The following is a 23,660-nucleotide window of genomic DNA, read 5'->3' on the forward strand; positions in this document are numbered from 1 at the left end:
CCAGGTAAAGCATTTGACACATATTTCATTTTTCTATGATTTCCTTCTGGTACCCTAGTTAAATTTAAACAGCTGTTAAAGCTTTTTGTCACATTCTTCACATTCATAAGGTTTCTCTCCTATATGCATTATCTTATATACAGAAAAATGTGAGTATTAGATACAGACTTACCCACATTGTTCACATTTGTAAGGATTTTCTCCGGTCAAATTAGCTCATGCATAGAAACTTAGAGCATAAGGTAAAGCATTAATACATTATTTTTGTTTGAAAAGTTTCTCTCCAGTGTAAATTCTTATTTGCATTCTAGGGTATGAACACAGATAAAAAGCTTTCCCTAATTGTTCTCATTTGCAAGGCTTTTCTCCAGTATGAGTTCTTCTATGTATGGAAAAGTGTGAGTATTGGTTAAAGGCTTTACCACATTGACATGTAAAGGGTTCTCTCCAGTATGAATTCTCTTAAGTCTTTTAAGTATTGAGGGACAGCTAAAAGCTTTGCCACATTCTTCCCATTTTACGGTTTCTCTCCAGTACAAATTCTCTTATGTCTTTTGTCTTTTAAGGTCTGAGGAACAGCTAAAAGCTTTGCCACACTCTTTACATTTGTATGGTTTATCTACAGTATGAATTATTGTATGTCTAATAAGGTGTAAGCTCTGGGTAAAGGCTTTTCCACATTCTTAACATTTGTACAGTTTCTCTCAGGAATGGATTACCTTATGTGTAATGAGGACTGAGGACCACTTAAAGGATTTACCACATTCCTCACATTTGTATGGTTTCTCTCCAGTATGAATTCTCCTATGTTTTTTAACTTTTGAGGAACACTTAAAAGCTTTGCCACATTCTTCACATTTGTACGGTTTCTCCCCAGTATGAATTCTCCTATGTGTTTTAACTTGTGAGGAACACTTGAAAGCTTTGCCACATTCTTCACATTTGTACGGTTTCTCCCCAGTATGAATTCTCTTATGTTTTTTAAGATTTGAGGAATACCTAAAAGCTTTTCCACATTCTTCACATTTGTACAGTTGTTCTCCAGTATGAATTACCTTATGTGCAATGAGAATTGAGGAATAGTTAAAGGATTTGCCACATTCCTCACATTTGTATGGTTTCTCTCCAGTATGAATTCTTTTATGTTGAGTAAGGGTTGAGCTCTGGGTAAAGGCTTTGCCACATTCTTCACATTTGTAGGGTTTCTCTCCAGTATGAATTCTCCTATGTATTTTAACTTTTGAGGAACAGTTAAAAGCCTTGCCACATTCTTCACATTTGTACGGTTTCTCCCCAGTATGAATTCTCTTATGTTTTTTAAGATTTGAGGAATACCTAAAAGCTTTTCCACATTCTTCACATTTGTACAGTTGTTCTCCAGTATGAATTACCTTATGTGCAATGAGAATTGACGAACAGTTAAAGATTTTACCACATTCCTCACATTTGTATGGTTTCTCTCCAGTATGAATTCTTTTATGTTGAGTAAGGGTTGAGCTCTGGGTAAAGGCTTTGCCACATTCTTCACATTTGTAGGGTTTCTCTCCAGTATGAATTCTCCTATGTTTTTTAAGTTGTGAGGAACAGTTAAAAGCCTTGCCACATTCTTCACATTTGTAGGGTTTCTCTCCAGTATGAATTCTCCTATGTATTTTAAGTTGTGAGGAACAGTTAAAAGCCTTGCCACATTCTTCACATTTGTACGGTTTCTCTCCAGTATGAATTCTCTTATGTGTTTTAAGTTTTGAGTAACAGCTAAAAGCTTTTCCACATTCTTCACATTTGTACAGTTGCTCTCCAATATGAATTCTTTTATGTTCAGTAAGAGTTGAACTATGGGTAAAGGCTTTGCCACACTCCTCACATTTGTATGGTTTCTCTCCAGTATGAATTCTCTTATGTCTTTTAAGGACTGAGGAAGAGCTCAAAGCTTTTCCACATTCTTCACATTTGTACAGTTGCTCTCCAGTATGAATTACCTTATGTGCAATGAGGATTGAGGAACAGTTAAAGGATTTACCACATTCCTCACATTTGTACGGTTTCTCTCCAGTATGAATTCTTTTATGTTTAGTAAGAGTTGAGCTATGGGTAAAGGCTTTGCCACATTCCTCACATTTGTATGGTTTCTCTCCAGTATGAATTCTCTTATGTCTTTTAAGTTTTGAGGAACAGCTAAAAGTTTTGCCACATTCTTCACATTTGTATTGTTTCTCCACAGTATGAATTCTTTTGTGTTGAGTAGGGTTTGAGCTCTGGGTAAAGGCTTTGCCACATTCCTCACATTTGTACGGTTTCTCTTCAGTATGAACTCTTTTATGTTGAGTAAGGATTGAGGTATGGGTAAAGGCTTTGCCACATTCTTCAGATTTGTATGGTTTCTCTCTAGTATGAATTCTTGTATGTCTTTTAAGGTCTGAGGAACAGCTAAAAGCTTTGCCACATTCTTCACATTTGTATGGTTTCTCAACAGTATGAATTATTTTATGTTTAGTAAGGTTTGAGATCTGGGTAAAGGCGTTTCCACATTCTTCACATTTGTACAGTTTGTCTCCAGTATGAATGACCTTTTGTGCAATGAGAGTTGAGGACGAGTTAAAGCATTTACCACATTCTTCACATTTATAGGGTTTTTCTCCAGTATGAATTATTTTATGACTTTTAAGTTGTGAGGAGTAGTTAAAGGCTTTGGAACATTCATCACATTTGTAAGGTTTCTCTCCATTATGAATTCTCTTATATCTTTTAAGTTCCGAGCAACAGTTAAAAGCTTTGCCACACTCATCACATTGGTGTGGTTTCTCTCCAGTATGAATTATATTATGACTTTTAAAGCATGAAGACCAATTAAAGATTTTGCCACATTCTTCACATTTGTAGGATTTCTCTCCACTATGAATTCTCTTGTGTTTAGTGAGGCTTGCGATATGATTAAACTTTTTGCCACACTCTACACAGTTGTAGGGTTTCTCGCTTTTATGAATTACTTTATGTATCAAAAGGGCTGAGTACCTGTAAAAGGCTTTGCCACATTCTTCACATTTGTGTGCTTTCTCTCCAGTATGAGCTCTCTTGTGTTTCGTAAGGTAAAAGCACTGATTAAAGACTTTGCCACATTCTTTGAATTTGTAATAGTCTTTTGTATTAAAAATTATTTTATGTTGAGTAATGTGTGAGTATTGGTTACAGGCTTTCCCACATTCATTACATTTTAAAAATTTCTCTACACTATATCCCACCTTGTGTCTATTTTGATGTAACATTTTCCTGAAGACTTTCAAACATGCATTAGACTGGAAGATTTTGCTATCGGTAGTCAAACATTGATTACATTCATTGTAATATCTTTTCTGTTCCTTACACTCACCCACACTTTCCCAGTCATTTTTAAATTGTATATTCTGAAGGCCGAAGCTTCCATATCTTCTTCTTATCACTTTTGGTAAAAGAAATTTTAAATGCTGCTCTGGCAAATAGTGTTGGGTAGAATGAGAAGATATTGCTGAAAGAAATTTTAAAAACAACAAATTATCCCACTTGTTTCTTTCCTTCATAATCAAATAATAAATATTATAAAATTTATATGTAAAATTATCCTAAGCACATTAGCAAGATGGCACAATACAATATGTAGACTCTAATTATCTTTTACACAAATAAATATAAAAAATTATGCTTACCAAATTGACTTTGTGAAATTCTAATAAGGAAAGAAGAGGTCACAGAAAATCACGCGAGAACAATACCAAAAGCAACAGAGAACAGAAACAAAATTTCTTATACTGACACTCCAAGGCCTCTCCTCCTCCTTAATACAGCATAGAAGTATATTACCAAACCCCAGCTTCTTTCTCAAAGAAAAGGAAAATGTTGACTATATTTCTAGCTTTTAGAAACCCTTCCAAAGACTGGTTTCTGTCTCCCATAACACAGAGTTCAGAAAAGAATCACGATATTAAGTGAAGGATGGAGTGTGCTGAAACCAAAGATAAAAGATTATTACAACATCAGGGAAATTTCACTACCACAGATGGAGAATATTTACAGAATATGATGACAGGCTCCTAAGAAGAAATGTAGGAAACTTTCTTTAAATGGAAAACAAATATAGTCACAGAAGATGCATTCTCAGAACATTTTTAAGGCTCCTTCAATCTCCAGTAAGGTGAATTGCTATCAGAGTCCCCCAGGACAAAGCCACTTGATGAAGTTTATGGAGCTGATTTTGCTAATTCTCAAATCTCAACCAACGATTACAATATTCACAAAATTCAGGGTAACATATCCTCATCCAAGAAACAAAATAACAAGAAATCAACCATAAAGGATTGGAGATGTATAAATTAAAATTAACCATAAAAATTAAAAATAACCATCTGAATGATGCTTAATTTGTGAAATTAGAATGATATTGAACATTAAATGAAATCAGGAAAATGATAATATAAACAAAACATAGAAGCAGAAGAAAACATACACTGTTCAGCTGAGGCATACAATAAGAAATGACTTAGAAATTCTCAAAGGTAAGAAGAAATACACAAACAAATTGAGAAGCTCAACATACTTCAGCTAAGAAAAACACAAAAGGACCCATAAGGACAGGATGTAAGCAAAGTTTTAAAGTCATATTAACAGGAGAATCTTCAAAGCAGCAAGAGAAAATTGATGTCATCTATAAGCATGCTTCCTAGAGATTACTAGTGGATTTATCAACAGAAAAGATGCATGTCAGAAAATAGTTGGGTGATATAGTCAAAGTGCTAAAAGAATGAAAGCTTTAAAGCAGAACTATGTTTGACAAAACCGCTCTTCTAAATGGAGAAAAATAAACATCTCTCAAGATAATTCATACTGAAAAGGATTCTTACCCACAAGAAATTTTAAAGGGAGCCCCTTGTATTAAAAATAAAAAAAGATGCTAGAAAATAACACAAATTATGTGAAATCAAATAACTCTGGGAAAGACATGGATATATCTAAGTATATCTGAGTAAAATTCTCTATTATCATAATAACAATGCAGAAGACATTTTTATTTATGATCTAAAATTTGAAGACAAAACAGAAAAATAACACCACACCTCTGTTAATGAGTATACAATATAACGAGATAGAACTGGTGACACTAATAACAAAGATAATGGCAGACTTAATGAAGCAAAATTTTTGTTTGTGTCTAAATTTCAGTTGTTAACATTTTAAAATATATTGCTGTAACTCTAAGAAACACTGTGTTGTCAACATGGTAACCATAGTAAAAATACCTATAGAGATACACTAAAATAATAACAAAGGCATCAAACCATGTCACTATAGAAATCAATGAGACACAAAGGAGGAAAAAAAGAGAAAAAAAGGAGCAAGAGATCTACAACAATAAAAATACAATTGATAAAATGGCAACAGTAAGTCAATCTCTTCCAGAAAATTATGAAAATATTAATGGAGTAAACTTCATAATCAAAAGACATACGTTGAATACAGATAGAGATTTAAGAAAATACTACTGAAAACATCCAACTATATACTGTCTGCAAGAGAACCACCTTACATCAAATGAGAAAATATGAAATAAAATTCATAGCACAGAAAAAGACATTTCATGCAAATGTTAATCAAATTAGAGCAGGGGAGGTCAAAATTAGGCACAATATATTTTGAGTCAAAAAAAAAGTCAAAATATACTTTCAATCAAACCTGTTACAAAAGATACAGAATGATATTAAATAATAATAAAAGGGTTCATTCACTTGAAACCTGATTTATTTTTACATTTCTATATATGTCTGTGTTTGTGTGTGTGCATGTGTATGTATATGTAAGTGTAAAATAAAGGTTGTCAAATATGGAAAGCAAACATAGACAGAATTAAAGCTAGAAATACACAGCGATGTGATAATGGTAGGATCCTTGAATACCCCACTTGTGGTAATGGATACTAATGCAAGACACAACATTAACTGAGGGAACAGAGAACTTTAAAGCACTATAAAACAATTATACCTGATAGACATAGATAGCACTCCATGCAACAATACAAAATCTTATCAATAGCTCAAAAAATATTCTCCTGGATAGAATAGTATTACGCCACAATACATTTTGTTACATATTTTTAACACTTAAACAATTACAGACAATTATTTATGACTGAAATGTAATAAAACTAGAAATCAATAACAGATGGAAAAAGAGAATATCTGTAAATAGATGGAAACTAAATGATGCATTCTTGAGAATGCTCTTCAAAGGTTTAAAGACTTACCATTTTTAAGATGTCCCTACTGCCCAATATGATCTACAAATTCAATGCCATCTTTTTAAAATTCTCAAAGTAAAATTTTTTAGAAAAAGAAGTTAAAAACTCATATGAAATGCCAAAGTACCATGAAGAGAACAACAATCTCAAAAAAAGAAATAATGTTGGAGGCATCACATTTTCTGATTTCAAGACATTTTACAAAGGTACAGTAATCACAGTAGTTTGCTACAGACATAAAGTCAGACAACGAGAACAATGAAACAAAATGCAGAACAGATATAAATCCCTCACATACATGGTCAAATGAAGAGTTATTTGCATATCCATATTTACTGCAACATTATTCATAAAAGCCAATATATGAATACAACCCAGATCTGCCTCATAAAACAAATGGATAAATATAATTTGATATATAATAATAATGAAGTGTTATTCAATTTCAAAAAGGAGAAAATCTTCTAAGTTTACAATAAAGATAAATCATGACTTTATGCCAAATGAAATAAGCTAGCCACCCAAACAATGACACTTTATGAATCTACTTACATAAAATACTTAAAGTAGGTTGATTATTAGAAACAAAATAAAAATAGAATAGTATTTGTAAAGGATATATGTTGCATAACATTTTTAATATACTTACTGTGAATAAACTGTATAATCAAAATATTTAAGATGTTAAGTTTCATGTGTTTTATGAAAAATAAATAATACCAAAAATGGTTTAAAAGCTTTTCAAAAATCATCTTCAAATAATTCATTAACACAAATGAATCACACAAAGATAATATATCTTTACCAATAAATATGTGTCGAATTTAAAATAATTTTCATGACTATTCACCATCAGGGTAAAATAACCATTTACCACTAAGAAAAAAGTGTACTACTCATAAACAAATAGGAGTAATATTTATACAGGCAAGGAAACACAAAGAAAATCACATTCACAAAAGATATATGGCTGGTTTATATTTTACTTTTGCCCCACAATATGTTAAAGTATACAGAGTTCAATACTATCATGCAAAAGTAAAATATACACATAAAAAGTAAAAAACAGGACCGGGCGTGGTGGCTCACGCCTGTAATCCTAGCACTTTGGGAGGCCGAGGCGGGCGGATTGCTCGAGGTCCGGAGTTCGAAACCAGCCTGAGCGAGACCCCGTCTCTACCAAAAATAGAAATAAATTAATTGACCAACTAAAAATATATATAAAAAATTAGCCAGGCATGGTGGCGGATGCCTGTAGTCCCAGCTACTCGGGAGGCTGAGGCAGTAGGATCGCTGAGCCACGGAGATTGAGGTTGATGTGAGCCAGGCTGATGCCACGGAACTCACTCTAGCCTGGGCAACAAAGTGAGACTCGGTCAAAAAAAAAAAAAAAAAAAAAAAAAACTAAAAAACATACTTCCCTAATGTGAAGTGGCCTACGTTAAAAAAGGATAGAGGAAAAAATGTAAAGAACTATGAAATCACAAAACAAAATTATAAAATTAATCTATAAAATTCTGAATAAACATAGTAAATGACTGAACAAGAATTCTAGATAACTGTAATTTTCAAACATGACTGGGCACCATGAAGAGCACAGATTCTGAAACATTAGCTTACACATAGGGCAATTTTATTTCACAAAACACATAATCATAAAGATATTTGATAAATAAATGTTAAGGATTACGCATAGAAATGATGGTAGAGAACTTTTTTATTATGTCATTGCTGTGACTTTAATTTGTTTTTGTTCCCTCCATTTCTCAAGGTGTTGAGAAAGAAACTACAGAAGATAAACTAAAGAAAATTTAAAAGGAACCAAAGCAAGAAACTACAAAATCAATACAAGATATATTAAGGCAGTAAGAGAAGAAATGAGTGAGGACATAGCCACAAGAAACAAAGTCAGAGTAACTTAATTTCTTTCAGTGATAACTTTTAATATAAATGGATTAAACTCTTTAATCAAAAGAAGATAATATGGCTGAATGGATCAAGATTAAATAATTTTCTACAATATTTTGTCTACTAGAACCTCTTTTTAGCTGCAAGGACTCAAAAAAGCTGAAACTAAATACATAAAAAATATATTCCATACAAATAGTAACTCTAAGTGGATACAGTATACATAATTATTACTATATTAGACAAAACGCACACTTTAGGGCAAAATTGTCATGAAAGAATATGATTGATATTACATAATGATAAAATAGGTCCATTTGCCAGGAAACTATTATATATGTGAAGTGTACATGTGTATTAATATTTATAAAATATATGTTGAGCAGACGAGGGCTGGAAGGAGGGGTACCTGAGACCCCGGGAGACTCCACGGGAGGAGGCTGCGGAAGAGAACTGGAGGCTGAGACCACCGGACCAGCCCAGAGACCAGCAGCAAGGGTAGGTGGATTTGCTGTTTCCGCTCCCCTGCATTTGGGAGACGGGGTGGGCTCCCCAGAGGGTGGAAATACCTGCGGACACCAGCCCAGAGACGGCTGCTGACAGCCAGCAGTGAGCCTGTAGCAGACGTGGCACCAGGCTTCCAACTCCCTCATGGCACCTCTGTGTGTAAAGACCCCAGCCGTGCGGCAGGCGCCATATTGCCTCCTCCTCCCCTCTGCTGACCCTATCCACGGCTGCCCAGAGAGACAATACAGCCACCAGCCAGAGGCACCTCCAGGGAACAGGACCTTCCCTTTTGGGACCCTACAGCTGACTCAGGGGAACTCAGACTGTGAGCTCCCTACCCGCCAGCCCTCCCAGGTGCTGCTGGCACGGTGTTCCCAGGAGAACGGTGCTGACTCAGAGGCTGAGACACATAGACTCAGCTTGTGCTCCCTGTGGGTGAATTGGGACTGGAACTCCTCTCCCTGGTGGGGATACAGTTTGAACTCTGGGACTCAGAGGTGGGACCTGCAGACCAGATCCCCTGCACCTAGGTCGAGCATTGCCCGGGGCACAGAAGAGTTATACCTGGACAGGCTACTGAGGTGTGTGTGCCTTCAGGGGCAGATCAGCATCCTAGAGGGCAACCCTCCTCCCAAAAGGAGGCTGTACACCCAGCCCAGGTGGCGTTCTGTGCAGGGAAGCTCCCCGCTGGCATCACAGTCCGGGGAGGCCCGGTGGTGTGTGGTCTGGCCTGCTGGAAGAGACCCAGGAGTAGCTGCGGAGTTGGGGAGGGTGGAAAGAAGCCAGGTCCTCTCTAGACTGTGGGTCTCAGACAGCCCCACCCCCACACGCAGACTTTCTGGCTGAGTGCGACCATTCCAGCCCTGCCCTGACAGGTTTTCCTGGAAGCAGAGAACAGAACTTTCACCCCTGCTAACGACATTGGTGGTGCCTGAGGGCAGGCTTACCCAACCCAGCTCCGCCCAGAACAAGAGCTGATAACAGGACGCAAAATCAACAGCATAGCCTGTTCCTCCAAGCTGGCGCCACCTACTGACAGGGATGGCATCCTGCACAGCCTTTTCACGGCACCCATTGACTCAATATACAGGGAGTGGTCGAATCTCACCCACAGACACCACCTAATGGCTCAGAAACTAAACAAGGTGTGTGAATACCCAAACAAAAACCTAAAGGAAAGAAACAACAATGGATCAGCATGGGAAGAAATCAGCGAAAGAACTCAGGAAACATGAAGAACCAAACGGAAAACACACGCCCAAAGAGGATCACCAGCCCCCTAGAAATGGACACCAACCAAAATCAGGCAACCAATATGACAGAAGAGGAATTTCGTGGATCATAAGAACACTCACCGACCTGCAACAACAACTCAATAACCAACACAAAGAAACCACAAAAAGCCTCCATGATATGGAACAAAGGTTCACTAAAGAGATCGAAACAGTGAAGAAAACTTTAACCGAAGTCCTGGAGATGAATAATCAACTCAGAAAATTACAAAATACTGTGGAAAATCTCAAGAACAGGGTAGATCAAACAGAAGAAAGAATCTCAGAGATTGAAGATAACACCTTCCAATTAAATAAATCAGTCACAGAGATAGAGCAGAGAAACAAGAGAAAAGAGGAAAGCCTACAAGAGCTGTGGGATTATGTGAAAAAACCTAACGTGAGGGTCATAGGGTTAGCAGAAGGGGAAGAAGACAACACTCAAGGGCTGGACAATCTTTTTGAAGATATAATAGAGGAAAATTTCTCAGGCCTTGCTCAAAATCTCGATATACAAGTTCAAGAAGCCCAGAGGACCCCTGGGAGATTCAATGCAAACAGGAAGACATCACGTCATGCAGTCATCAGACTAACCAAAATATCAACTAAAGAGGCCCTTCTAAGAGCTGTAAGAGGAAAGAAGCAAGTAACCTACAAGGGAAACCCAATACGAATAACACCAGACTTCTCTAATGAGACTTTACAAGCAAGGAGAGACTGGGGCCCCATTCTCACTCTTCTGAAACAAAACAATGCCCAGCCTAGAATCTTATTGCCTGCAAAACTAAGCTTCGTATATGAAGGAGAAATAAAGACATTCTCAGACAAACAAAGTCTCAGGGAATTCACCAAGACAAGACCAGCCCTACAAGAACTACTGAATGCAGTGTTACACACAGAGCACCATAATAAAAACTCACGAATATAAAAACAACGAAGACCCAAAGATTAAAGGCCAGATAATACAATGGCTGAAGAGATATCAAAGCAACAACATCCAACCCAACACAATGAACAGTAATCTACCTTACCTATCAGTTCTCTCAATAAATGTGAATGGCTTAAACTCACCACTCAAGAGACATAGGCTGGCTGAATGGATAAGAAAATACAGGCCAAGTATATGCTGTCTTCAAGAAACACATCTAACCTGCAAGGATGCATATAGACTAAAAGTAAAAGGGTGGAGATCAGTATTCCAGGCAAGTGGAAGGTAAAAGAAGGCTGGCATGGCAGTTCTAATTTCAGACGATTTAGTTTTTAAAGCAACAAAAGTAGTGAAAGACAAAGAGGGTCATTACATAATGGTGAAGGGCACAATTCAACAAGAAGAGATAACAATTTTAAATATATATGCACCTAACTTAGGTGTACCCAGTTTCATAAAGCAAACCTTACTGGATCTAAGCAAATGGATTAATAGCAACTCCATAATCACTGGAGATTTCAACACCTCACAGATGGGACAAGACAGATCTTCCAAACAGAAAATTAATAAAGAAATAATGGACCTAAACAAAACCTTGGAACAACTGGGTCTGACTGACATCTACAGGACATTCTACCCACAAACCACTGAATATATGTTCTTCTAATCAGCTCACGAGACATTCTCTAAGATTGACCACATCCTAGGACACAAAGAAAATCTCAAGAAATTTAAAAAAATAGAAATCATACCATGTACCTTCTCAGATCACAGTGGAATAAAAGCAGATATCGACCATAACAGAAACACATTTCTACACAAAAATGTGGAAATTAAACAACCTCCTACTAAATGATCACTTCATAAATGAAGAAAGCAAGACGGAAATAAAAAAATTCTATGAAGAAAACGACAATAGAGAGACAAGTTATCAACTCCTCTGGGACAAAGCTAAAGCAGTTCTGAGAGGAAAGTTTATCTCCATAAATGCCTATAACTAAAAGACAAAAGATCCCAAATAGACATTCTAATGAAATGACTCAAAGAGCTGGAAAAAGAAGAACAGACCAACCCCAAACCCAGCAGAAGAAGTGAAATCAACAAGATCAAATGAGAACTAAATGAAATTGAAAACAGGGAAGCTCTTCAGGAGATTAATAAAACAAAAAGTTGGTTCTTTGAAAAAATAAACAAAATTGACAAACCATTGGCTAAGCTAACGAAAAGCAGAAAAGAGAAATCTCTAATAAGCTCCATCAGGAATAAAAAAGGAGATATCACAACTGATCCCAAAGAGATACAAGATATAATTTATGAATACTATAAAAATCGTTACAAATACAAACTGGAAAAAGTGGAGGAAATGGACAAATTTCTAGAAACACACAGCCTCCCTAGGCTCAACCAGGAAGAAATAGATTCCCTGTACAGACCAATCTCAACAGCTGAAATAGAAACAGCAATTAAAAATCTCCCTAAAAAGAAAAGTCCCGGTCCCGATGGCTTCACACCTGAATTTTACCACACTTACAAAAAGAACTAGTACCTATCTTGCAGAAACTATTCCACAAAATCAAGAAGAACGGAAACCTCCCCGACACCTTTTATGAAGCGAATATTGTCGCGCCCGCCTCGCCAGCAAGGAAGACGCGGCAACAGGAGTTCTTCTGACCGTGCTTTAATGGGGTTCCCTTTAGACTTACATGATGCGAAAGACCCAGCCCGGCAGCGCGCAGGCCGCTATATACCCCAGAAGTACAACCCCTAAGCTGCGATAGGCCGCTCAACTGTCGAGCCACCAAAGCATTAGCCCATATCAGGACCCTTTGTTTGCATTCTCGCGCCACAGGGCAACCGACAATTATGCGTGCGCTGAACTTGTTAGCTGCTCTAGGCAAAGCCGGAAACAGGCGCCAACTTGTAATGGCGTTGACACCGCGCCCCACAGAATATTACTCTGATACCAAAACCAGGAAAGGATGCAACAAAAAAAGAAAACTACAGACCAATATCCCTAATGAATATAGATGCAAAAATTTTCAACAAAATCTTAGCTAACCGAATCCAGACGCTTATCAAAAAAATAATCCATCACGACCAAGTGAGCTTCATCCCAGGGATGCAGGGATGGTTCAACATACGTAAATCTATAAATGCATTTCACCACATAAACAGAAGCAAAAACAAAGTTCACATGATTCTTTCAATAGATGCAGAAAAAGCTTTTGACAAAATTCAACACCCTTTCATGATACGAACACTTAAGAAAACAGGCATAGAAGGGACATACCTAAAAATGATACAAGCCATATATGACAGACCCATAGCCAACATCATACTGAATGGGGAAAAATTGAAATCATTCCCACTTACAACTGGGACCAGACAAGGCTACCCACTATCTCCACTTCTATTCAACATAGTGCTGGAAGTCTTGGCTACAACAATCAGACAGGTATATGGAATTAAAGGTATCCAAATAGGGTCAGAAGAGATCAAACTTTCACTGTTTGCTGATGATATGATATTATATCTAGAAAACCCCAAAGATTCAACCAAGAAACTCCTGGAACGGATCAATGAATTTAGTAAAGCCTCAGGATACAAAATCAACACACAGAAATCAGAGGCATTCATATACACCAACAACAATCTAACTGAGAACCAAATCAAAGACTCAATTCCCTTCATAATAGCAACAAAGAAATTAAAGTACCGAGGAATATACTTAACCAAGGAGGTAAAAGACCTGTACTATGAAACACTGAGGAAGGAAATAGCAGAGGATGTAAACAGATGGAAATCCATACCATGCTCGTGGATCGGCAGACTCAACATCATCAAAATGTCTATACTACCCAAACTGATCTACAGATTCAATGCAATACCTATTAAAATCCCATCAGCATTCTTCACAGATCTAGAAAAAATAATTTTACACTTCGTATGGAACCAAAGAAGACCCCGAATATCAAGAGCAATTCTAGGCAACAAAAACAAAATTGGAGGCATTAATATGCCAGATATCAAACTATACTACAAAGCTGTAGTAATTAAATCAATATGGTATTGGCACAAAACTAGGAATATGGACCAGTGGAATAGATGTGAGAATCCTGATATAAAACCATCCTCATATAGCCATCTAATCTTTGACAAAGCAGACAAAAACATATGCTGGGGAAACGAATCCCTTTTCAATAAATGGTGCTGGGAAAACTGGATAGCCACCTGTAGAAGGCTAAAACAGGACTCACACCTTTCACCTCTCACAAAAACCAACTCACGCTGGATAACAGACTTAAACCTAAGGTATGAAACTATTAGAACTCTAGAGGAAAAAGTTGGAAACACTCTCCTAGACATCGGCCTAGGCAAAGTGTTTATGAAGAAGTCCCCAAAGGCAATCACAGCAGCAACAAAAATAAATGGGACATGATCAAACTACAAAGCTTCTGCACAGCCAAAGAAATAGTCATGAAAGTAAACAGACAACCTACAGAATGGGAGAAAATTTTTGCATCCTATAAGAAACTGATAACTAGAATATACTTAGAACTCACGAAAATTAGGAAGAAAAAATCAAATAACCCTATTAAAAAGTGGGCAAAGGACTTGAACAGAAACTTTCTAAAGAAGACAGAAGAATGGCCAACAAACATATGAAAAAATGCTCAACATCTCTAATCATCAGGGAAATGCAAATCAAAACCACAATGAGATATCACTTAACCCCAGTGAGAATGGCCTTTATCAAAAGGCCTCCAAGCAGTAAATGCTGGCGTGGATGTGGAGAGAGAGGAATACTCCTACACTGCTGGTGGGACTGCAAACTACTTCAACCTCTGTGGAAAGCAATATGGAGATACCTTAAAGCGATACAAGTGAATCTACCATTCGATCCAGCAATCCCATTGCTGGGCATCTACCCAAAAGATCCAATGACACTCTACAAAAAAGACACCTGCACTCGAATGTTTATAGCAGCACAATTCATAATTGCAAGGCTGTGGAAACAGCCCAAGTGCCCATCAATCCAAGAATGGATTAATAAAATGTGGTATATGTATACCATGGAGTACTATTCAGCTCTAAGAAACAATGGTGACATAGCACATCTTATATTTTCCTGGTTAGAGCTGGAACCCATACTATTAAGTGAAGTTTCCCAAGAATGGAAAAACAAGCATCACATATACTCACCAGAAAATTGGTATTAACTGAACAGCACCTAAGTGGACACATAGGTACTACAGTGATAGGGTATTGGGCGGGTATATACATATATAATTAGTGAGATGTGCACCATCTGGGGGATGGTCATGATGGAGACTCAGACTTGGGGGGGGAAATGGGCATTTATTTAAACCTTAAAATCTGTACCCCCATAATATGCCGAAATAAAAAAAAAGTAAAAAATATATATATATGTTATATGTTATGGATTATATGTTATATAATATATAAATTACATGTATATATAACATCAGGGATTTCAAACACATGGAAAAAAATATTGGCAGAAGTGAAGCAAAAATAACACAGCAACATGGTTGCTGTTTATTTTAAGGCCACACCATCTATAATGATAGGAGAATTAGACAAAAGATCAATAAGAAAGTTGAAAACATAAATATTATATAGCAATTAGAACTAACAGACAAATACAGAATTATCAAGTCAAAGCAGCAAAGTATATAATATTTTCAATTACATATGCTGTCTTCTGTTAGAACACGTAAAAATCCTAATCAAATTTAAGATGACAGAAGGGCAAGAAAGTTGATGAGAAAACCCACCAGCCAGAGTCTCTAAGCAAGAAAGATAAATTTTAGAAAAAAAGTGAAAAAAAGCCAAGGGGCAGGAAAACATAGATTGGTCAAGGATCAAAAGGAAGAGTGCCTGAAACTACAGAAGACTCTATAGGAAGAAGTTGTAGCAGAGAATTAGAAGAAAAAACCCCCAAGAGGTACAGAGACCAGTAAAAAGAAGGGTAATAGGAGCAGTTAAATTTCCCTTCCCTTGCATCTCAGACAGCTGGTGGACACCAGAGCAGTTAGATAGACCTGCCAACATCAGCCGAGATGGCCACCACCAGTGAGTGGTGAGCCCCTTGCAGACACCAGAATCCAGGCTCTTTTTGGGTACCTCCCAGCCCATAGACTCTAGCCAATATGTAGGCACCATACTGCTTCCTTCTACCCTTACCCTATCCTACCTGTGGCTGTGAGGGAGACAATTTAGCTACCACTCAGAGGCATCTGCAGGTAATGTGACCTTTCCTTTTGGGACCCTCTAGCAGACTGAGGGGTATTCAGACTGTGACCTCCTACCCTCCAGCTCTCCAGGGCGCCACCTGCCTGGACTCCAGAACAATGGGGCATATCCTGGGGCAGAGAACGTTGATCCACTTTGGACACCTTGATCTCCTGGGCCCAAGAGACAGGCCTGCAGATGAGATCCCTCACACCGAGGTCCTGATCACAAACACTGGGGCACAGAATGGATATTTGTGAATGAGCCTACTGACGTGTGTGTGTGCCTTCAGGGGCAGATCAGCATGCTTCAGGGACAACAGTCTTCCCACCAGAAGGCTGTCCACCTGGCCCAGGCTGCAATCCTGGGCAGGGAACCTCTCAGTGCACATCATGTCCAGGGGATACGCATTGACTTGTGGTCTTGACTGCTGGCAGAAGTCTGGGAAAAACTGTGGAATGGGGGGATGAAAACGAGTGAGGCATGCTCCAAACTGCAGTCTCAGACAGATCCACTCCCACACATGGACTTTTCAGCTGAATGGGACAATTTCAGCCCCTCCCTGGAAGCTTTGCTCAGAAGTAGAGAACAGATCTTTGACCCCTGCTAACAGCATTTGTGGAGTTTAAGAGCAGGCTCACCCAACCCAGCTGTGTCCAGTCTCATTCTCTCACCTACTACCACTGAGGTGAAGAATAAGGACACACCTGGAAGTCCCAGGGTCCCACTTACCACCTGAGGCATTAGAGGACCTCTGCAGAGGAATAAAAGCTAGTTACGGAACCCACAAACAACACTGCAGCCTGCTCCTCCGAGAAAGTGCTACAAACTGACAGGGAGGTAATTCCGCACATACCCTTTTACTGCATCTACTGACTCATCATAAAGGGTGTAATTGAACCTCACCCACAAACACCACCTACTGGCTCAGAGAATAAACAGGGTGTGTCATATTCAAATGAAAATCTAAAGGTAAGAAGCAATAGCTGATCCACATGGGATGGAATCAGTGAAAGAATTCTGGAAGTATGAAGAATCAAACAGAATGCACACCTCCAAGGGGGAACACCAGCTCTCTAGCAGTAGACATAAACTAAATTCCAAATGCTAAAATGACAGAAGAATTTTGAACATGGATTGTTAGAAAACTGAATGATGTGCAAAAAAAAATAAAAAAAAAAGGATAACCAACACAAAGAAACCACACACAAAAAAACCCCAAAATCCAGGACTTTGAAAAAAAAATCACAAAGCAATTGAAATAAAGCAGTCATGAGAGGAAAATTTATATCCATAAATGCCTACAAGCAAAAGACAGAGAGATCACAAATAAACAACCTAATGAATCATCTCAAAGAACTGCAAGAATGAGCAAACCAACCCCAAACCCACCAGAAGAAATGAAGACAGAAAGATCACAAATAAACCATCTAATGAATTGTCTCAAGAACTGGAAAGGATGAGCAAACCGACCCCAAACCCACCAAAAGAAATGACATCACAAAGATCAGAGCAAAACTAAATTAAACTGATAACAAAAGACCTGTATAAAAGATTAATTTTAAAAAAGTTAGTTCTTTGAAAAAATAAATAAAAGTGACTTGCCTTTGCATAGATTAATGAGAAGCATATCAGAAAGAACTCTAAAGCTCCAATAGGAAGGAAAAAGGAGAAATTACAATGATGCCATGGAAATACAAAATATCATCCACGAATTTTATAAAAACTGCTATGCACATAAACTGGAAAATGCGTAGGAAATGGACAAATTCTTAGAAATACACAGCCTCACTACTCTCAATCAGGAAGAAATAGAATTCCTGAACAGACAAATATCAAGGTCCAAAACTGAAACAGCATTAAAAAACCTTCCTGAAAAGAAAAGTCCCGAACCAGATTTTTTCACACTCTAATTTTACCAGACCTACAAAAAGAAGTGGCGCCTATCCTGCAGAAAATATTTAACAACCTGGAGAAGGAAGTTAACCTCTCTGACATGTTGTTTTGAAGTTAACATCACCCTGATATGAAAACCAGGAAAGGATGCAACAAAAAAACAAAACTACAGGCCAATATCCCTTATGAATATAGATGTAAGAATTCTCAACAAAATCCTAGCAAACAGAATTCAGCTTATTATAAAAAAAAAAATCTATGACGATCAAGTGAGTTTCATCCCAGAGAAGCAGGGATGGTTCTACATCTGCAAATCTATAAATTCAACTTACCACATAAATAGAAGCAAAAACTAAGAGCATATGATCCTCTTAATAGACACAGAAAATGCATTTGAAAAAATTCAACATCCTTCTGTGATAAGAATGCTTAATAAAATAGGCAGAGACAGGACTTACCTACAAAAGGTAAGCCACATATGACAAACCCACAGCCACCATCATACTGAATGGGGAAAAACTGAAAGCATTCCCACTTAGAACTGAAACCAAACAAAGTTGCCCTCTATCACTGCTTCTATTCAACATAGTGCTGGAAGTCCTAGCCAGAGCAACCAGACAAGAGAATCAAATCATGTGCATGCAAATAGGGGCAGAAGAGATGAAACTATCTCTCTTTGCTGATGATATGAACTTGTCATCAGTAAAACCCCAATCAGTGTGCCATTACATAGGGACAACAAGAATACAAAATGCAAAAAGAACGGTCTCTTCAATTGGTGCTAGGAAAACAGGATATCCGTAAGCAAAAAATAAGATTAGACAATTTTGCTTATAGCACTATCAAAAATTAACTCAGAATAAAACAAAAAGTCTCATGTAAGACATAAATCCTCTAAAATTTTAAAACATATTAAAAAAACCTTCTTGGTATTGATATTAGTAATACATTTTTTAGATATGACACCAAAGGTATGAAAACCAAAAGAAATACAAAACAAGTTGGGCTGCAACAAATTAAAAAGCTTCTGTAGGGAAAAGAAAACAATAAAAAAGAGTATTTTCTGATTTACAAATAATATACCTGATAAGAGGTTAATATCCCAATTATGTAAGAAAGTTATTCAAACCAAAGGTAAAAATAATAAGAAATAGTTTGAAAATAGGCAAAGACTAAAGGCATATCTTCTAGATGAAGTCATACAAATAAATGACCAAGAAGTATGTCAATATCACTTATAATATCTCAATATCACAAATCATCAGATAATTGAAAATCAAAATCGTGATGAATTATCACTGTATACCTGATAGAATGGCTCACATCAAAAGGAAGAGATAAGATTTAATAAGAACATGAAGAAAAAGAAAAAGAAATCCTGTACCCAGTTGGTAAGTTTAAATTGGTCAATTATGAAAATCAATACAGAAATTCTTTAAACAATAAAATAGAAAAGGACTACCATACAATGCAACCACCTCACTTCTATGTATATAACCAAAGGAAATAAAATCAGTATCTTGAACAAATATCTGCATCCTCATGTTTATTGCAACATTATTCAAAATTGCCAAGACATGAAAACAACCTAAACATTTGTAAAAGCTGAATGAATAAAGAAAATAGGGTACATATGCAAAATAGAATATCACTCAGCTATAAAAATTGTATTCAATCATTTCTACAACATGGATGGACGTGGAGGACATTATGCTAACTGAAATCATTCAAGCACACAAACATAAATACTGTATAATCTTACATACATGGGGAATCTAAAAAGTTTAAACTCATAGAAACAGAGATTACAAGGCTAATTTCCAGGGCCTGAGGTGAAAAAAAAAGCAAAGATGTGGTTCAAGTGTACAAACATTAAGTTACAAGACCAAAAAGTTTTGTAGACATAATGTATATCATGGTGTCTATAGCTAATAATAATGTTTTGCATCTTAAAATTTACTGACTGTAGACCTTAAGTATTCTCACCATAAAAAAAAAATAAGTAATTGTGAGGTAATATATATTTTCATTAACTTGGTTGTGTTAATCATATCAAAACATATAATATATCAAATAATTACATTGTACATAATAATTATGTAGTTATACTATTTTTATTTGTGAAGAAAATTCATATGACACACACAAACACATACATATACACACATAGATAAACATTTGAATGACACAGTACCAGTAGGCTTCATACTAAACAAGAGAAAATTATAGAATTAGAGTTGGTAACAGTTAAAGACTGGGAGTTTAATGTATGCTCAGCAGTGTTCTATGCACCCCAAACATATTTCACAATTGTAGGGTGTTGCAGGGCTTAGTGGCTCACGCCTATAATTCTAGCACTCTGGGAGGCTGAGGTGGGCGAATCGTTCCTGGTCAGGTATTTGAACCCAGACTGAGCAAGAGCAAGACCCCATCTCTACTAAAAATAGAAAGAAATGAATTGGCAAACAAAAATATATAGAAAAAAATTAGCCGAGCATTTTGGCACATGCCTGTAGTCCCAGCTACTCCAAAGGCTGAGGCAGTAGGATTGCTCTAACCCAGGATTTTGAGGTTGCTGTGAGGTAGGCTGATGCCACAGCACCCTAGCACAGGCAACGAAGGTAGACTCTGACTAAAAAAAAAAATGTAAAGTGTACATACATTAAACTATATTAAAATTTAGAAATTTGGGCACATAGAATTAAATTATTAATCAGAGTCACAAAAAAGCCCCCAGAATTTTGAAGTAAAATAACATTATCTTTTCTAATATTTAAGGAGATACTTAGTGTTCTGATAATGAGCATGAATTTCTATAGAAACACATTTAATCATTTCACAGGATAACAAAAACTAAAGCAGAAAACATGTAACATCTGCTTGTGGTGACCCTGGGATTTCTGAACTAAATACCAATATCACCACCACACTCACACATTCCAGACATGATGCAATAAATGCAGAGCAATTAAAAGATGGTTTGCAGACAGGTGTGGAGGCTCCTGCTTGTAATCCTAGTGCTCTGGGAGGGCAAAGGGGGAGGATCGCTTGAGCTCAGGAGTTCAAGACCAGTCAGAGCAATAGCAAGACACCATCTTTACTAAAAATAGAAAAATCAGCCAGGGACTTTGGCACATGCCTATAGTGTCAGCTACTCAGGATACTGAGCAGGAGGATCACTTGAGCCCAAGAGTTTGAGGATTCAGTGAGCTACCACAATGCCATTGCACTCTATCCAGGATGAGAGAGTGAGATTCGGTCTCAAAAAAAAAAATTCATTACCATAGATTTTCTCAAATATACACACATATTTCCATGTCTTGTAATGTAATGGAACACAGTCAGTACCTGCAGTCCATTATAAACCAAGAGTAGGGCTTTTGTTCTCACTCTAACCTTAAAAGAACAATAAAAGGCCGGGCGCGGTGGCTCACGACTGTAATCCTAGCTCTCTGGGAGGCTGAGGCGGGTGGATTGCTTGAGGTCAGCAGTTCAAAACCAGCCTGAGCAAGAGCGAGACCCCGTCTCTACTATAAATAGAAAGAAATTAATTGGCCAACTGATATGTATATAAAAAAATTAGCCGGGCATGGTGGCGCATGCCTGTAGTCCCAGCTACTCGGGAGGCTGAGGCAGGAGGATCTCTCGAGCCCAGGAGTTTGAGGTTGCTGTGAGCTAGGCTGACGCCACGGCACTCACTCTAGCCTGGACAACAAAGCGAGACTCTGTCTCAAAAAAAAAAAAAAAAAAAAAAAGAACAATAAAGAAAAATAAAGTCCTTAGATAATTTAAGAATAAGGGACAGGGAAGCCTCTATCAAAGATTAAGAGAAAGAAACCCAGGCTTCCCAGATCCAATTTCCATTGAAGCAGAGTTTTCCAAAGCACTTTTTAAGGTCTGGCTTCTTCCTTGACCTTTGAACTTCTAATATGTGTCATCTGCTTTATTCACTCCCACCTACCTGAGTTTTTGGCTACTGTCTTCTTCGTCTTCACATTCCAAGGCTCTTTTCCTTGCTCCAGACAGGTGATCAGGTCTGGCTTAGAGGCAACAAGACCTGTTTTATTTGAAAAATGTAACATATTTTTGGGATTCTTCCATTACCAATTGAGTACTGTGCTCAGTAGAGAAAGGGGAACAATATAGAAAGATTCTTAAAATAATCCCAAAATACTAATTTCTAACAGACACTTTAGAATATTTAGAAAGTATTTAAAATTGGGGGGTCCTAGCCGGGCGTGGTGGCTCACGCCTGTAATCCTAGCACTTTGGGAGGCCGAGGCGGGCGGATTGCTCAAGGTCAGGAGTTCGAAACCAGCCTGAGCGAGACCCCGTCTCTACCAAAAATAGAAATAAATTAATTGACCAACTAAAAATATATATACAAAAAATTAGCCGGGCATGGTGGCGCATGCCTGTAGTCCCAGCTACTCGGGAAGCTGAGGCAGGAGGATCACTGAGCCCCGGAGATTGAGGTTGCTGTGAGCCAGGCTGACGCCACGGCACTCACTCTAGCCTGGGCAACAAAGCGAGACTCTGTCTCAAAAAAAAAAAAAATTGGGGGGTCCTTAGCTCCATTACCCAATACTGTGGAATCAAATATTGGTTATGGAAATTGGAATTTAAGATGTGAGCAATAGCATCTTATGCCACTAATGTTTTGGAATTACCACTGATGAAGAGTGAAGGGTACAGATCAGTTCAAGAAAGGGAAAGATTCATGTCAAGATAAAACAGATTGAAGATTTTCTTTCCTATACCAACAAATTTTTCCTTGAAAACAAACATCTTAACTTCCGTCATGCGAAGAAGAAAATCCCAGAAAAATTCTACAAAGTTAGAATATAAAATCTGTAGTATGAAATAAAAATTGTTTATCGAAATGATCTTTACCCATGAACACCAAATGTCTGTAGTTCTCAAGCATCACATCTCTATACAACTTCTGCTGAGCACTGTCAAGACATGCCCATTCCTCCAGAGAGAATTCTATGGCCACATCCCTGAATGTCAGCAGTCCCTGAAACAAAACAAAACAAAACAAAACACATATTCACCAAGTGGTCATGTAGAGAATTCTTAATCTCACAGCTGGTGAAATAATGGAGTGAAGAGAACTGGTTCTGACTCATATGAATAACTGGAATTATTCAAGCAGACAAATTTTAACACAAAAATATTCTCTAATATATTATCTAACTCTGGAGAGAGAGGATGACATAAGGTCCACAAATCTCATGTAGATATTATAATTTTCTGGATAAGGAATAAAATTCCAGTCACCAACATAGACATTTATATTTGCGAGTACTATATTTACATCATACAGGATAAGTTGTGTATATTTTTCAGATAGAAAAATCATGTTGACTTAGAAGATATTAATGCTTCTTAAATTTTGCAAAGACTTTAATACGTACAACAACAAACTAGAAATAATCCTAAAATACAAATTTTTGATTTCAAAAATCTGGAGTGAAGCCTGAGTTTCTGAATTTCTAACAAACTCAGCAGTGACATCATTGCTTCTGGTGGAAAGGGAATATTTTTCAAACATTCAGTAAGCAGCAGAACCCAGCTTCATCTGAGTCAACTGTTCCAGGAAACAAAGATGAGAGACTTTATTTTCCAG

At 37.3% G+C, this 23,660-nt stretch overlaps 1 protein-coding gene across 2 annotated transcripts; it reads right to left on the minus strand.

Moving 5' to 3' along the window:
* Positions 1–632: 632 nt before the first annotated feature.
* LOC142862640 (uncharacterized) lies at positions 633–22,977 on the minus strand. Of its 2 annotated transcripts, XM_075995962.1 has the most exons (6): positions 22,922–22,977; positions 21,990–22,085; positions 3,230–3,502; positions 1,980–2,311; positions 1,817–1,895; positions 633–1,732 (listed from the first exon to the last, which is right to left on the minus strand). In XM_075995962.1, the coding sequence occupies exons 1-6, from the start codon at positions 22,953–22,955 to the stop codon at positions 705–707; spliced, it is 1,842 nt and encodes a 613-aa protein (XP_075852077.1). In that variant the 5' UTR covers positions 22,956–22,977; the 3' UTR covers positions 633–704. The 2 variants fall into 2 exon arrangements, with proteins under 2 accessions (XP_075852077.1, XP_075852076.1); XM_075995961.1 differs by having other exon boundaries at positions 633–3,502.
* Between the last annotated feature and the right edge of the window lie 683 nt (positions 22,978–23,660).

The sequence above is a fragment of the Microcebus murinus genome, chromosome 20 (genome assembly GCF_040939455.1).
Source record: "Microcebus murinus isolate Inina chromosome 20, M.murinus_Inina_mat1.0, whole genome shotgun sequence".
Classification (NCBI taxonomy): Eukaryota; Metazoa; Chordata; class Mammalia; order Primates; family Cheirogaleidae; genus Microcebus; species Microcebus murinus.